This window comes from Gigantopelta aegis, chromosome 8 (assembly GCF_016097555.1).
Source record: "Gigantopelta aegis isolate Gae_Host chromosome 8, Gae_host_genome, whole genome shotgun sequence".
NCBI lineage: Eukaryota > Metazoa > Mollusca > Gastropoda > Neomphalida > Peltospiridae > Gigantopelta > Gigantopelta aegis.
This window is the reverse complement of record NC_054706.1, coordinates 12462007-12476953: the sequence shown is the minus strand read 5'-3', so window position 1 is coordinate 12476953 and position 14947 is coordinate 12462007. Positions and strand designations below refer to the sequence as shown.

Genomic DNA, 14947 nt, shown 5'->3' with positions numbered 1-14947 from the left:
TTTTAAGATACTTTTGGAAATAGTTTACAATCGTTTAATTTAGAATTGAAAACACTTTTATTTGTAAAATGAAAAAAAAAAGTGACTTTATATATTCATAATTTTGGTTTCACGCCATACTTATTTTTACTACCTTGAACCGGAAGTAAATAAAGTTTCCTAAATGTTTATACATTTCACCTTCAGTCATATTTATGACAACCAATATTTGCAAAATTTGGATGCATTCTACCAAAATATCGTTTGCACTTTCATTGTTTACACATATAATAAAAGGTCATACTTACATATATAATAAAAGGTCATACTGACAAAACAATTTTATCTGCAGACTGCCAATGATGCTTGGAAGTGCTAATTATATAAGGCCATATTCTTAGATAGACTTTGTTGACGTCCTAGTGCCAGGATATAAAAGATGATATTCTCAAGTTAATTAAAAGAAAGAACTGTTTTATTTAACGACGCACTCAACACATTTTATTTACGGTTATATGGTGTCAGACATATAAGGACCGTGACAGATATTGATAGAAGAAACCCGCTGTCGTCACTTCATAGGCTACTCTTTTCGATTAGCAGCAAGGGATATTTTATATGCACCATCCCACAGACAGGATAGTACATACACGGCCTTTGTTTCACCAGTTGTGGAGCACTGGCTGGAACGAGAAATACCGACGGGGATCGATCCTGGACCGACCGCGCATCAAGCGAAGACTATTATGTTACAGTTATATATGTGGGATTGATTAAATATATCTTCAATTTATTTATCACAAATAATTAAAAGTGTAATGAGGATGTAGGCCCTAGATGACACCGGTTGAAAAACGCAAGATTGTGGATCGTGCTAAATCCGTCCGTATCCTTCTTGGGAACCAGAAATATCTCCAAATAATAACCCGGAGACATTTCTTGTAATGACGGCAACCTTTTACACTAACTTGTCCATGGCTTGTTTCAAAACTAGGAAGTGTAAACGTAGTAAACTATGTTATCAGGGGTGCCTGTATGGTCCCATTGTCGAATTTTTCGTGACGTTGACCGTGATGCCCTATATTTACTAGACTTACCTAGATACTTAGAGGGCACAGTGATCGGACAGACTACTTCCTGAGTTCATTAACAATTAAGACTTACTTGTCAAGTGGTTGGTCAAGTAATCGATCAACGTTTAATTCATTTTTGAAATATTTTCTTTGTGATTAGTATTTGCCGTACTTCCATTTGGTGATTGCCCTTTAAAGTGAAAAAGAAACGAATAGAAAGAGAAGTCAAAAAGTAATAAACCATACTATGGCGTGAGACCAACATAAAGAAGCGTAGCAAGTGACAAATTAGTGCACATTAACTGATAGGATACAGTCTATCAACAAGTTTAACAGAGAGTAGAATATCATGTCGAGTAATTCATCGATGCCGGTAGATTTAGAATTGAAAAAGGTTTAAAGTATTTTTATACCTTACTGCATACAGTGTGATTGGTATATATGTATTTTTCTGAAAACAAAATAAGTGCCTACTACTTAATTTAAGCGTACACGTTTGTCGTAGTGGTTATGTCATGTTATTTCGTGATGGTCAGCAGTTGCCATAACTCCCAGTATCATAAATCTAATCCATCGGATACGTATCCAAAAGCTTACTGCCCTGTGCAGAGCCGGCTCTCACAGGACGGTCTGTGGTAGGCTAAGGGCATGTGACGTGTATGGGTCATTGCAGCCAGCACTACACGGGACGGCGCTAGCCAGTACGTTCATTATGTCACTAATATGTGTGCGGTATAATATTCGCCCGGTCCCCTCCATTATTATTTTTGGTTTGTTGGGGTTAGGGTTGGGGTTGGGGTTTGGGGTTGGGGTTGGGGTTGGGGTTTTGTTTGGGGTTGGGGTTGGGGTTGGGGTTGGGGTTGGGGGTTGGGTTGGGGTTGGGGTTGGGGTTGGGGTTGGGGTTGGGGTTGGGGTTGGGGTTGGGGTTAGTGGTTGGGGTTAGTTGGGTTAGTGGTGGTTGGAGTTAGGGTTAGGGGAATGGGGGACCGGGCGGATATTTTTCCACAAATCCGCTAGCCCGACGCCCCTGGCTAGTGGTTTTTAAGTTCGAGCTAGTGAGAAACGCAAAACCACTAACCCGTCATGTGACGTGTATGGGTCATTGCAGCCAGCACTACACGGGACGGCGCTAGCCAGTACGTTCATTATGTCACTAATATGTGTGCTACTGGTTGTGTAACGTGTTCTGTCAGTTTATATCAGTATAGACCTCACTCAGAGTTCGACAAATCCGCTAGCCCGACGCCCCTGGCTAGTGGTTTTTAAGTTAGGGCTAGTGAGAAATGCAAAACCACTACACCCACCCTCCTTATCGCTCTATCGTGGGTTTTTTTTGGGTTTTTTCCTCTCGGCAGAAATTTAGTTTAATAAATTTAATTGTGACGTTTGTTATCGAATAATATCAATATTATCAGTATATCATAATAATCCACTTGAATAGGTCTGCAAACTGCAGTAACATGCTATCTCTACATCGCCACAGTTACAGCATGCATTGTTTACTTTTCCCTTTCAAGGTTTTGGCACAGGAAATAAGTCTAATGACATGCATGTTTTGATTGGTTGGACACGTCACGTGGTAGTTAATCTCGCACATGTATATGTTTTAGGCTAAGAACTTGGAAATCACCAATCGCGACGACAGGTTAATCTCAATCAAGTAAACCCCAGTCATGCTTTGAATTTCAGTGTTTGTTTTATTTACCTATTGTTTTCTAATTTAACACTTCGCTGACAACTTTAATGGACAACTTCGCATTACTTTAATGGTAACTACACCTGCAATGACTCTGCTTGGCCTATTAATGTGTAACGGTCTGGATAATGCGTCACAGCTGCCGATACAAGATACCTTTATTGTTCATTAATTAACAACGGATTAGATGTCGCCGTCATATTCTTTTGATATCGGTCTAACACGGGATAATGCCCTGTATTTGAGCAATTGATGTCACCATTCCTGGTGACATAAACAGTAGGGCCCTAAATGTACAACCCACTACTGAATACACTGAACCATATATTACCGTGTGTCACACTGTCGTACCCTCATTTAAATTTAATTATTTTGATAGTGGTTTTAGATATCGACCATGAGTCTGCTCAATTATTTTTCCCCGGGGGAGGGCAAAAGCAAAAACGGAACAATGACGATGGATCACACTTTACAAAAAAACAAACATACAACACAACAAAAACCTGAAAGTTAAACATGATTTAAGTGTTTGTTTTATTTTACTTTTATACTCGTAAATGTGTAATGTTACAAAATTATATAAAAATCCAGTTATAATTGATCAGGAATTTGGGCTTGTGCTTTATCTTGGTGGGCTAGTGGTTTTCACAAACCCACTAGCCCTGTGGCTAGTGACTTTTCAAAATATGTCATACTCTGCCTCACTATAGACCTACAGATAAATCAATATTATCATACATACATTTCAATGAGCTAACGAACATTGCTAACTTTAGACAATATAAACGTTTGTCTACCGTATAAAGACACGTCATTTTTTTAGATCAAATTTAATTCACTATTACTAATAGAGGATTGATATCTGTGTAAACTACTGTGTACAATCAATGTTGGGTGTATTGGATATATATGAGGGAGAGAGAAGAGAGAGTGAGTAAGTTCTGCAACATACATGGACCAGTAGCAGCCCCCACCCTCCAGTTAAAACTGCTTTTGTGTAATGATTTCAGTTACCTACCCCAATTCTGGTACTCACACTGTGTACAGGGGCGTAGGCTAGGGGGGTTTGGGGCATTTGGATGACACCGCCCCCACCCCCAGCTGAAGCAAATAGTCCGCTTTCAGAACTAAAACATACAGGTTTATACATGTATATGGAGTTTCTGGTGGTACAAAAACAAAATAGAAAAAGGTCCACTTGGTTCATATTCGAACCCCCCCCCCCCCCCCCCCCCCCCCCAGGTTCAGATCACGCTATGCCCCTGGTGTATAATGACCTTCAACCACCCACCCCTCTGGGAGCACTTGGGCTACTTTATTGATGATCACCATTAATTAAATTAAGAAAACTGAACAACCATGGAAGTTAATATCAATTTATTTACGTACATAATTCTATACAGAAACAATATACATCAAACGCAATACATATCGAATATGCAGGAATTAATGACACACTCAACACATTTTAATTATGGCTATATGGTTATACTTTTCTTATCCATAACCGATACCGTTATATCTTTATATGGTTATACTTTTCTTATCCATAACAGATACCTTTATACCTATATATTATATCTGTATCTATATACATACTAGTATATACACACGAAGCATGTGACGTGACAACACAAAATAATGAAACTGAAATACATAAAAGAGTAATAAAGACTTGGCTTGACACTACCTTTTAAACCTTTTATATATAGAACACGTTTTGAGATTGATAATATATACTTAGAAATGGCAAAAAGTGCTTTGTTTGGAAGCAGCTACATAAGAAGACTGGAGCAGTTTTGTTCGGGAGATCTGAGGATCGCAAGCGAGTTCCGTTTCTTTGGGCATGGAGGACTAAGAACAAATAACATCCCTAATGGAATGATGGAGAATGTTGAGCAATTTCAGCCTGATGTTGTTATTGTACAGTTAGGGGAAAATGACATTTCTGGGAGCAGTTCATCAAAAGATATATTCGATAAACTGTGTGCAGTAGAACAATCGTTCAAACGTCTCGGAGATTAGCAGACGAGGAAACTTTGAAAAATCTCCTGGGCTTACCTCAAGAGCGTATTGTAAGCAGAGAAATTCCACCAACAGACACCTCAGGAAGACGAAGAAGTTTGGAAAATGTTTGATTGGTCTTAACATTCAATACCCGGCCGAATCCACAAAGATGGCGTTCATTTCAACAAGAAAGGAACCAGAAAGTACTTTTTTAAATTACGGAGAGTGTTTGCGGGTTTCTGAGTGACTTGAAATTACCTATCAGTTTGTTTTAACAGTAAAGTAATATTTTAAATATCAGAATGTGTTTTGTTGCATTTTTCTTAGTGTTTATCTAATTGGGAAAAGTACCAAAAAAAATTGGGGGGTGCAAAGTTGAGTTTTTATGTGGCAAAGTGTACCCATGCACACGTTTTTATACATTGTCGACACAAACGCATTGAGTACTATACAAAATATATATTTATTACCTTTACTGTTAATGTGTTTACCACCATATCTAAGTATATAAAATACTAGACCGCCCTGTGTAGGAACGTCCTGTACAGGGCCGTTGTCAATATATATATATTTTAATACTCACACACGCACACGTGTTATATATATATATATATATATATATTTTTTTTTTTTTTAATACTCCCACACGCACACGTTATACATATGCACATATATATTTTATTGATTATTATCCACAATATACATATATTTTCTTTATTATTATTGACTTCCCCCCTCATATCTCAGTACACGTTTAGACAAACAACAACTGGTAACCATTCACTGCAGCATATACTATAGACCGTCCTGTGCAGAACCGTGCTGTGTAGGATCGTCCTGTACAGAGCCGTCATTATATAGGGGCCTATATATTTTTAATACTCACACACGCACACGTTATATATATATTCTTCTTTTTTTTGGAGTATTATCCAAAATATACATATATTTTCTTTATATACAAAATATATATTTATTCCCTTTACTGTTAATGTGTTTTCCACCATATCGAAGTATATAAAATACTAGACCGCTCTGTGTAGGAACGTCCTGTACAGAGCCGTCGTCACTATATATATATTTTAATACTCGCGCACACACACGATATATTATCCACAATATACATATATTTTCTTTATTATTACTGACTTTCCCCCCTTATATCTCAGAACACGTTTAGACAAACGTCAACTGGTAACGACTGGTAACCGTTCACTGCAGTGTATACTATAGACCGTGCTGTGTAGGAACGTCCTGTACAGAGCTGGTAAGGTTTTGGTCCCTTATGATCCATCGCGATAAATCAGCTGTATTGGTATTTAGGTAGTATACTTCGACTGATATATCAAAGTCTGTTTTATTTGGTGTCTTATGTGAATTGAAAGTGTGTAACAGATACAAACTGTCACTTTGTAGCTTACATAAACGGGAGCATAGCAGATTCCAGGTCGTTTCTTCACGAAACCATTTTGAACCCTTAGTCCTATTCACCCAGGGTTGGTTTGCCCAAAATTTCATTCGTACAGAGTCAATTCGAAATGAAGGGAGCAAAACGACTGTCAACGGTACGAATAGACCTAGCCCGACAATGATTCTGCCAGAAAGAAATTTTTGGGTATGGCATTTTGGAATTGAATGCAACCACTGTCAACGGGGTATGGGGGGCCTCCCCGTGAAATAAAATGGGTTAAGTTTAGGGTTAGGGTTAACAAAATCATACATTGATCATTTTTGAGTTTGCTGAAGAAACCCGTCAGCACCTGCATATTTAACTGGAACTTTATTGAATGGGGACTGTCGGGTTTCTTCCTGTAGTATGGTAGTGTGTGTATTAGTGGTGAATAAGCAAAATATTTGTTATTGACAAACTCGAAAATTATCAATGTAACAGTATTTAGCATCAAACTTTGAATTTTTGTTGCTTTAGAGCAGGAATCTTGAGGAATCTGTACCGTGTGGTAGTCGGCCATTCCACATTTTCGCTATAGAGTAACCTCTGACTGAGAGAGTGATCATAATGGTACAGATGTCCATCTAGCTCTTGAAGGCCAGAGTATTTGGGCTAGAATAGACCCTAGTCGAAACTACTCTGGCAAATTAGTAATAGGGGAACAGGTTTTCTTTCTAAGAGTATAATTATATAAAAAAATTGCCAAATGTTTGACATCCAATAGCTAATGAATAATAAATCAATGTACTTTAGTACTAATAGTAGCTCTATCCTGTTGATGTATGTTGGGCCAAGGCTAGATAGTAGCCTTCTGCTATGTAACACTTTGTAAATTATCAACCACCAAATGGTCCATATACTGTTTTAAAAATTCACAAAACATTTTTCTAAATCTGTCGCAACAGACCTCTAGGTTGATCATTTCAAAGTTGTAAACTCATCTCATGTTACTAATTATACACATTGAAACCCAGTAGCAGGGCCCAAACTTAAGGATTTGATATTGACGGCAATTTTGAATTGTTTTTGCTATAGGCGGAATACTCACTAACAGCAATGTTGAACCTGCTAACAGCAATGTTGAACCTGCCAACTGCAATTTTAAATCGGTAACCTTTGCAACAAATATAAAAAGCAAAATCTCTGACCTATGGCAATTCATATTGCAGTGACAGCAATTGCCGTTGGTGTCATTGTTAATTTAAGTCCTGCCATTCGTATATATATATATATATATATATATAACAGTTATTGATTGCATTGATATGGCATTTATTAAGTGTGAAAGTGATGTAATGTAACCAGTGTGTTCATTAGTAGACTAATGTGACAGTTTCTACTAATATCACCCTCACCACCATCTATTTAACCCCATCTCTCTTCAGATGAAAAACAAAATGAGTAATTGGAATTTTTTTTATATTAAGATAATGAGAATGGTAGGTAGAGGGTGATAGATAAAAAAGATGAATAATGGCTGTTATTAGCTTTAAATAAAAATAATGGCTTCATAAGAACTTAACATAATAATATTATATATTTACAAGTAGTTGCCACTTGGTTACACCCTCAGAATCCATCTTCAGGGTTCATAGTGGAAAATATTTTGGTTTAGCCAATTTTAAGATATGGTAACTATTTCCCTAAAATTATTAAAATGTGGTCAATTTAAGAAATGTTTTATCAGCAAAAGACTAAATGTAGCCTGTAGCCAGTTTGTATAAAAATTAGCATTTGGCTAATTTGGCAGTGGACAGGGTGAGCCCTGCATCATTCATAGACTTGTGTTCATTATTCCCAGTTTCTAGGTCTACATGTAATATATTTCATGTTCATGAATCTATTTATTTCTAAACCATTATTTTTACAGGCTTTTCAAGGTCTTCAAAACAAAATGGTGACAACCACGCAACAACTGAAGATTTCTGATGCCCAGGTTGAAACGCTGAAGCGACAAATGGCACATTCCAAGCTGGTCATATCGGAAATCTCACAACTACCAGATGATGTTAGAGTCTTCGAGGGAGTTGGCAGAATGTATGATGTGATGTTTATTTTTTGTTTTCTCACAGGGGTTACATTTATTAATAAAATCAGGAGGTTTTGGGTTTTTTTTTTACCAATATAGCCCTGTAGTTTATTAAAATGACAACATAGTAATATTGTTTTGTTTAGAAAATGCATATATTCATATATTAAATCCATTTCGGGTTATCCTGATGTAAGTATTGTAATATCTAATTTTTTGGTAAGTTTATTAATACATACATGTACATGTAATAATGAAAGTTTTCATTCAACTTCCGAACAAAATTTTATATAATTGGGTTAAACTCAAATGAAGTGACAAATGTATTTAGTATATTGTTTTACATTAATAATTTTTGGATAGTTCTATTTGCTCAGATATATTTGAACTTGTGAGTAGATTAAATCACCCAGATAATATCTTAAACTATATGTAAAAGGCAAGTAAGTAGAGCACTCGTTTAGGTTGCAGGATAAAATTTCTGTGATGGAATCATTTCATCCTATCCCAACCAGTCTTCCACGACTGGTAAATCAAAGGTTGTGGTATGTGCTGTCATGTTTATGGGAAAGTGCATATAAAAGATCCCTTGCTACTAATGGAAAAATGTAGCTGATTTCCTCCAAAGACTGTGTTAAATTATTTAATATTTAAATATTTGTGTTTTATTCTGTACACTTGTGTTTCCTTCTTAGGTTTCTCTTGCAACCTAATGCAGAAATTAAGACAAACCTAGACAAAAAGATCAAAGCATCGGATGAAAAAATCAAGTCAATTGAGGTATGTATTACAGACCATGTTATTTCAGGGTTTTTTTTTTTTCATATAACAGTATGGCCCACTTTCAATGATCATATTTCACCTATGATTTTATTGATACAATGAATACACACATGTACCTGTTTCCGCACGAGTAGGCCTACTTTAGATAACCCAAGTTTTTTGCGCATGTTAGGGAAAATACATGTTTCTCAGTATATTTGCTGATTGTGTCATTTCACACTTAATCATGTCGAAAATGTTTTAAAGTGTTTAACTATTTTTTGTTTGAAAATGACTTATAAAAGTCAAAAACCTGTTATTTTCCTTTGATCTTTTCTGTGTATTATACAAATGATGTCGCTTTCTCATGTATTAATAGACTACTTCACTATTACAAGCTATTTTTGAAAAAACATTTCATTTAAGGGATAGGATAGTAAACTCAAACCTGAACCTTTTGAGTTGGAAAGATGCATACCCAGAACACAAACACATACTGACACTTTAAGAAATGTAAAACTCGTAATTTTAGAGTTAAAAAAACCCGTGATTATTCCTGCTAACTGGAGGCAGCCATTTTCTTTTGTTTTCGTTGCATCGGAATTCTAGCTTGAGGCGAAATGACATCAACTCCTGCATGCACAGTGTAAACAAACGCAGTCATTTACGACAAGGCGCTTCACTTTCATCAATCTGACTTATAAAACAACATAAATGACTTGATAATATAATAAATTATTTAACTAAATATATTTCAGTTTGCATTAATAGAACTAAATGGGGTTATAGTATTTTTCTCTCTTAAAAAAAATCCAAAGAAAAAATGCATACTATTAGGCCTATTGGTAGGCTACATTGGAGCAAAACGACCACTCACAATACCCAAGTGATGATATTCTTTTCTTTGGGACTACGCAATTGGCTAGCTCTGTGATTATAGATGGGAAAGTCTGCTTGATCAAGAGTTTACAGAATGATTTACAGTAATATAGTTTGATGGAATTTTACAATTTTATATATATCTTTTTTTCATTTAATAATAATTATTTGAAAATATATTTATAAATAATCGCGTTTGACGTCTGGTTCCAAACTATATCCCTCATGCAACAGTAATTATAAGAGGTCGACTGCCATTGGTCAACTGTTAAAATGTATACACAGTAAGAAGCCGTGGACATAAATGAACACAACTTGTGATTGGTTAAATAAATTATGTAACTGTAAGCAGTCTTGTTTGTGAGTTCGAAACTACTGTCAGAGATAAATAATTTAGTAGATAGCTGTAACCTGTGCCTTCCAACAAAACAAATACTCCTAAGGCTTATGTCTGCTATGCTTCTGTGCAGCGAGACTCATGCAAAAGTTGAGAACTTGTAGTTCACACATATTCTTTTGATCTCCACTGAAGTCTTAGACGACCCAATACACAGCAAAACGGTATCCATTTATGGGTTAGTTTTGATTGTCTGTGATATAAATTGGTGGTAACAAAGAGTCCACTTCAAGAGATTATTTTTGTGCTATCAATGAATAATATGGTTGACATTTAGTTACTCACAGAAACGGGTATAATTTTGGTAAATTTCGTATTTGAAACACGATGTCACTAATGAGTTTAATGAAAATAAAACATGTTTATATGATTTATATAATTTTGTCATTGGGTACTTTTTAACAAACACAAATAAATAATGATTTAAAGTATATACATGTACTCTATAAGCACTGACCTATAAACATAATACTGTAAATGTATTAATTAATGTTAGACATTTTGTGACTTACAATTTTTTATTTTTTAAAATTTATTTATTACTTCTTCTGTTTTTTTGGAAATAATAGATCTGGATAATACCGGTATTTAAACATTACTGCCTCTTTTTCTTGATAGTTTTGGGTAGAAGAGTGATTTTTTTATTTAAAAAATCTGGATAATATAAATTAAACATAAAATTTTATTTATTTATTTTTATATAATGACACCCCAGTACATTGTTCATTTATTGATTGTTTATTTGTAAGTGAATTACAAGTCTTTTCTCTTTTTTTAAAAATACTTTGATGGATTATTATTCTATCAGGCTTTTACTTTAGATCTCATTAATTTGTGCACAGCTGGGGGTTTTGTTGTCTGTTCTGAGCACTCTTAGTCTTAGATCTTATTAGTATAGTAATGTTAACAGCTGGTAAAGATGTTGCTGAAATCCATTTCAATTTATATCAGTCAAATTAAGCTTAATATTTTAGTGGTATTGAGGTAAAAATATTTTTGAGGTTAGCATATAACATTGTTTATACTCAATTTGGGCCTGCTTGTTTTGGGCATATATATTTTGAGCACAATTTTAGGCCTTTCGCCTTGACTTTGGTGCAATCAAAAAGTCCCATCTATATAAAGTTATATAATTCTGAATCATGACCAAAAATAAACTAATTTTGACCAAAAATAATTGAAACCCTCAAAAACATTTCCACAATGTGGTTAGATATGCATTATGGTTATGGAGTGTTTTACTGTAAGATCCAGCATTGAAACACAGATACATGCACACCCGCATACACACAGTCAAAAAAAATCTGCACACTACAATACTTTTTTTTTAATGTATTTTTACAATTTTAGCATCCATGTGATATATCTAGATTAGGTGTAGCTTATGTTTGAGACATAACAACCACTGAATAAACAGTTTACTGGGGTGCTGTTAAAAAATCTTTTCCAGGTAATATATTCAGACTCCTGGAAAAATGTAAAATAGCCCTGGAAAATGAACCAAAATGGTGCTTAAAAGTCCTGGAAAATGAAAAGGTTTTAAGTGTATGAACCCTGATTATATATTGTTAAATATGCATACCAGTCCAAAAGCCTTGTGTGAGCATTCCTTTAATGTCAGTTATTAGAGTTAATTGTTGGAACTGCTGAAACACTTGTGTTATTTATGCATACACTAAGATTGTAGTCAGTATGACTTTACAAGGCAACATAACTAATGATATATGTACATAGAAGTGTATACAAATCTTTTTGACATTTTTCCAGCCACTTTCTTGTTTTAATTGATTCACCCAAAACCTTCAGTTACAAATATGTGGTAATTTAAACAGTCAAGACTGTGCAGTTAGTATGGTTTTAAGAAAGGATGCTACATGTAGATATCAAACTGATTCAAAACAAAACTGATGCATTTTTAATCAAACCACTGGTGTTTGATACATTGAAATTTATATAGTGACAAACTTATAGTTATACTGGATAATTGTTCACAGTGGCTAGCTTATCTCCAGGTTTCACTTGTAATGTAATAGGAGATTTTTAAAAGTGTTTTAAATCTGTATTATACAGAGAATAGCCGTTACTATTACAATTTATGTAACTAATGTTTTTCATTATAATTAGGTATCATTCATTGCATTAATTTCTTTTGTTTGTTGTTTTTTTCCAGACAACAAAAGTTTATCTAGAGAAGAGCTTACGAGAGAGTGAGAACAATTTGCGAGAGCTGGTTTTATCCAAGCAGCAAGGAAGATAGCCATGTTGGCGTGTGTTTAGAGACTTTCTTTTACCTGTTTGTGAACTTGTCAATTGGTTGTCTTTGTTCGTTTGCTATGTTTGTAAATAAAAATGCATACGTTGAACACCAGATTCCTGCAAAATAGTCTTGTTTTATACATTAATTTAATCCATGTTAGATTTAAGATATTACATATGGGGTGGGATGCAAGTTGATGGAAGAGCACTTGCCAGAAGAATGATGGGTTTTAGAATTGGTCACCTGTGATCAGACCTGTCAACCCTCCCTGATTCCATGCAAGACTCCAGGTATTTGAAATTCAAGCTACTGTGGCTGTGTATGGTTTCAGATTACCCCCCCCCCCCCCCTCTTTTCCAGTCCAGTGTCCCATTGATTTATAGTACATGTATGGCCTTCCCTGTCTAGGAGGAGGTATTGTTGTTGGGTTTTTTTGTTGTTTTTTTTGGTGTATGATCTCATCAAGGACCACATTTTTGGTTTGGGGGGATTATAAAAAATCTGAATAACCATGTTAGACACCAAGTAGCCAAAGTTCAAAATTACCTGAGATGTCATTAAACAAACATTTGTTTCCTTTGAAGGTCTTTAACTCGAATGTTGACTACTTTGCATATTGCATTATAGCAATTCAATACATAATGTAGGGCTATGAAAACAGAAATAGTTGTGTTGTACACAGTTTGAAAGCGAATAGCATGGGTCATTAACTTCACAGTCTGTGTTTTATGTGGAGCAGGATTTATAAACGTCCAGGAAGGTTTCTGTTACCGAAACTTCAAATCAAATGTGAATCTACATTTAAAATTATGGGAGCTCGGTGAAAAATGTCAGCCTGGTTAAGAGAATCAAAAAGCTGTAAAAGACTGAGTCTCTTTTTATGCGTTTTAGATACCCTGAGATATTTACCCTTATCCCCAATGTATGTGTGGCAGTGTATGCTGGCCCATCTCGGTTTTATTTTCAGGCACGCCATTGCTCGAATCATGGACAAGGGTGTAGGCAGGTCATTTATTATTCTTAAAGTCGAGGAAACAAACTTCTTTCTTCTCCAACTCTGCACTGCAAAATAATAATTGTATTTGTGTATCATGCTATAAGCATTAAAATATCTATAAACATGAGTGACATTTTGTTTTATTGTGATTATGCCGGTTTTATTCTCTCTCTCTCTCTCTCTCTCTCTCTCTCCCAGTGTAACAGTGTAACAGTGGAATTCATCATCAGTCTCTCTGGATCTCCATCTCGAATATGTTATTTCCAGCTTTAAGTTTGCGATTTACAACGGATGTATCAAAGGCAGTACCACGTATTATTATTATCGTTAAACAAAATCTTATCTTGTACAGGACGGCACGTACCACAACCTTTGATGTACTAGTTATGGAGCATTGATTATGACAAAAACTCGACGGGTCCATCGAGGAGGATCGTTGAAGAAAATCGACGTTTTTGGGTTGTTTGTTCTCCATATGTTATGAGAATGAAATGTAGAGGATGATAGATGAGAAAGCTGAATGAAAGAGAACTACTATCATCACCCTCAAAATAAAATAAAATAATAAAATGAAATAAAATAGAACACAGCACAATACAAATAAACGAAATAAAATGAAAAATAGAATAGCTGTTAATTACACAATCACTTTCTCAGGTATTTTAGTGTGGTCCAATAAAGAATCAACCGGGAATTAAATGCACTTAAGCGATATTTTGCTCAAATTAAACTATTCATATTTGCATTTCTAACAAATATCAACATATGGTCTCTAACACATTTTCACATGGAATATCGTACAACTAATTGACATTTTGAGTTGAATGATGGAAATATATGGTGAAAACGTTTCAGGCTAGCTCATTTTTCCTGAAGGTCTCCATCGTTTGGGGAGGGGAGGGGGAATGAGTCAAGATTCGAAGATTTGATTTTGGACTGCGCTTTCTAAACTAATTAAACATTAAAATCCCATTCCCCCCATCTGATTTAAATCTCTAAATTTCCCATTAGTATTCTGTTCCGGACCAGACCACTGGCTATTCAGAGGCCGGGCACGGGATGGGCTGCCCGAAACCGTAGTAGTATAGGGGCATGTCTCTGTCTGTCTGTCTCTCTGTCTCTCTGTCTCTCTCTCTCTGTGTCTCTCTCTCTCTCTCTCTCTCTCTCTCTCTCTCTCTCTCTCTCTCTCTCTCTCTCTCTCTCTCTCTCTCTCTCTCTCTCTCTCTCTCTCTCTCTCTCTCGCACTGGAAGGCAGTTAACACCCCCGCACCCAGCACCGTATCGTACATGTATTTTCTTTCCTATTAATTAATTAATGTGCTTAGCCTAGGTGTCGTCAAACAAGCATTCCTTTTCTTTCCCAGTGATAAAGCGCTCGCTTGATGCGCGGTCGGTTTGGGATCGATCTCCGTCGGTGGACC

At 35.6% G+C, this 14947-nt stretch overlaps 1 protein-coding gene across 3 annotated transcripts; it reads left to right on the top strand.

The window, feature by feature from the left end:
* Positions 1–1320: 1320 nt before the first annotated feature.
* LOC121380261 (prefoldin subunit 1-like) lies at positions 1321–13646 on the top strand. 3 transcript variants are annotated; one of them, XM_041509106.1, is made up of 4 exons: positions 1321–1446; positions 8076–8242; positions 8930–9014; positions 12443–13646. In XM_041509106.1, exons 1-4 carry the CDS (start codon positions 1402–1404, stop codon positions 12527–12529), a joined length of 384 nt encoding a protein of 127 aa, XP_041365040.1. In that variant the 5' UTR covers positions 1321–1401; the 3' UTR covers positions 12530–13646. The 3 variants fall into 3 exon arrangements, with proteins under 3 accessions (XP_041365040.1, XP_041365041.1, XP_041365042.1); XM_041509107.1 differs by lacking the exon at positions 1321–1446 and adding an exon at positions 1602–1753; XM_041509108.1 differs by lacking the exon at positions 1321–1446 and adding an exon at positions 2149–2188.
* The last annotated feature ends 1301 nt before the right edge of the window (positions 13647–14947 follow it).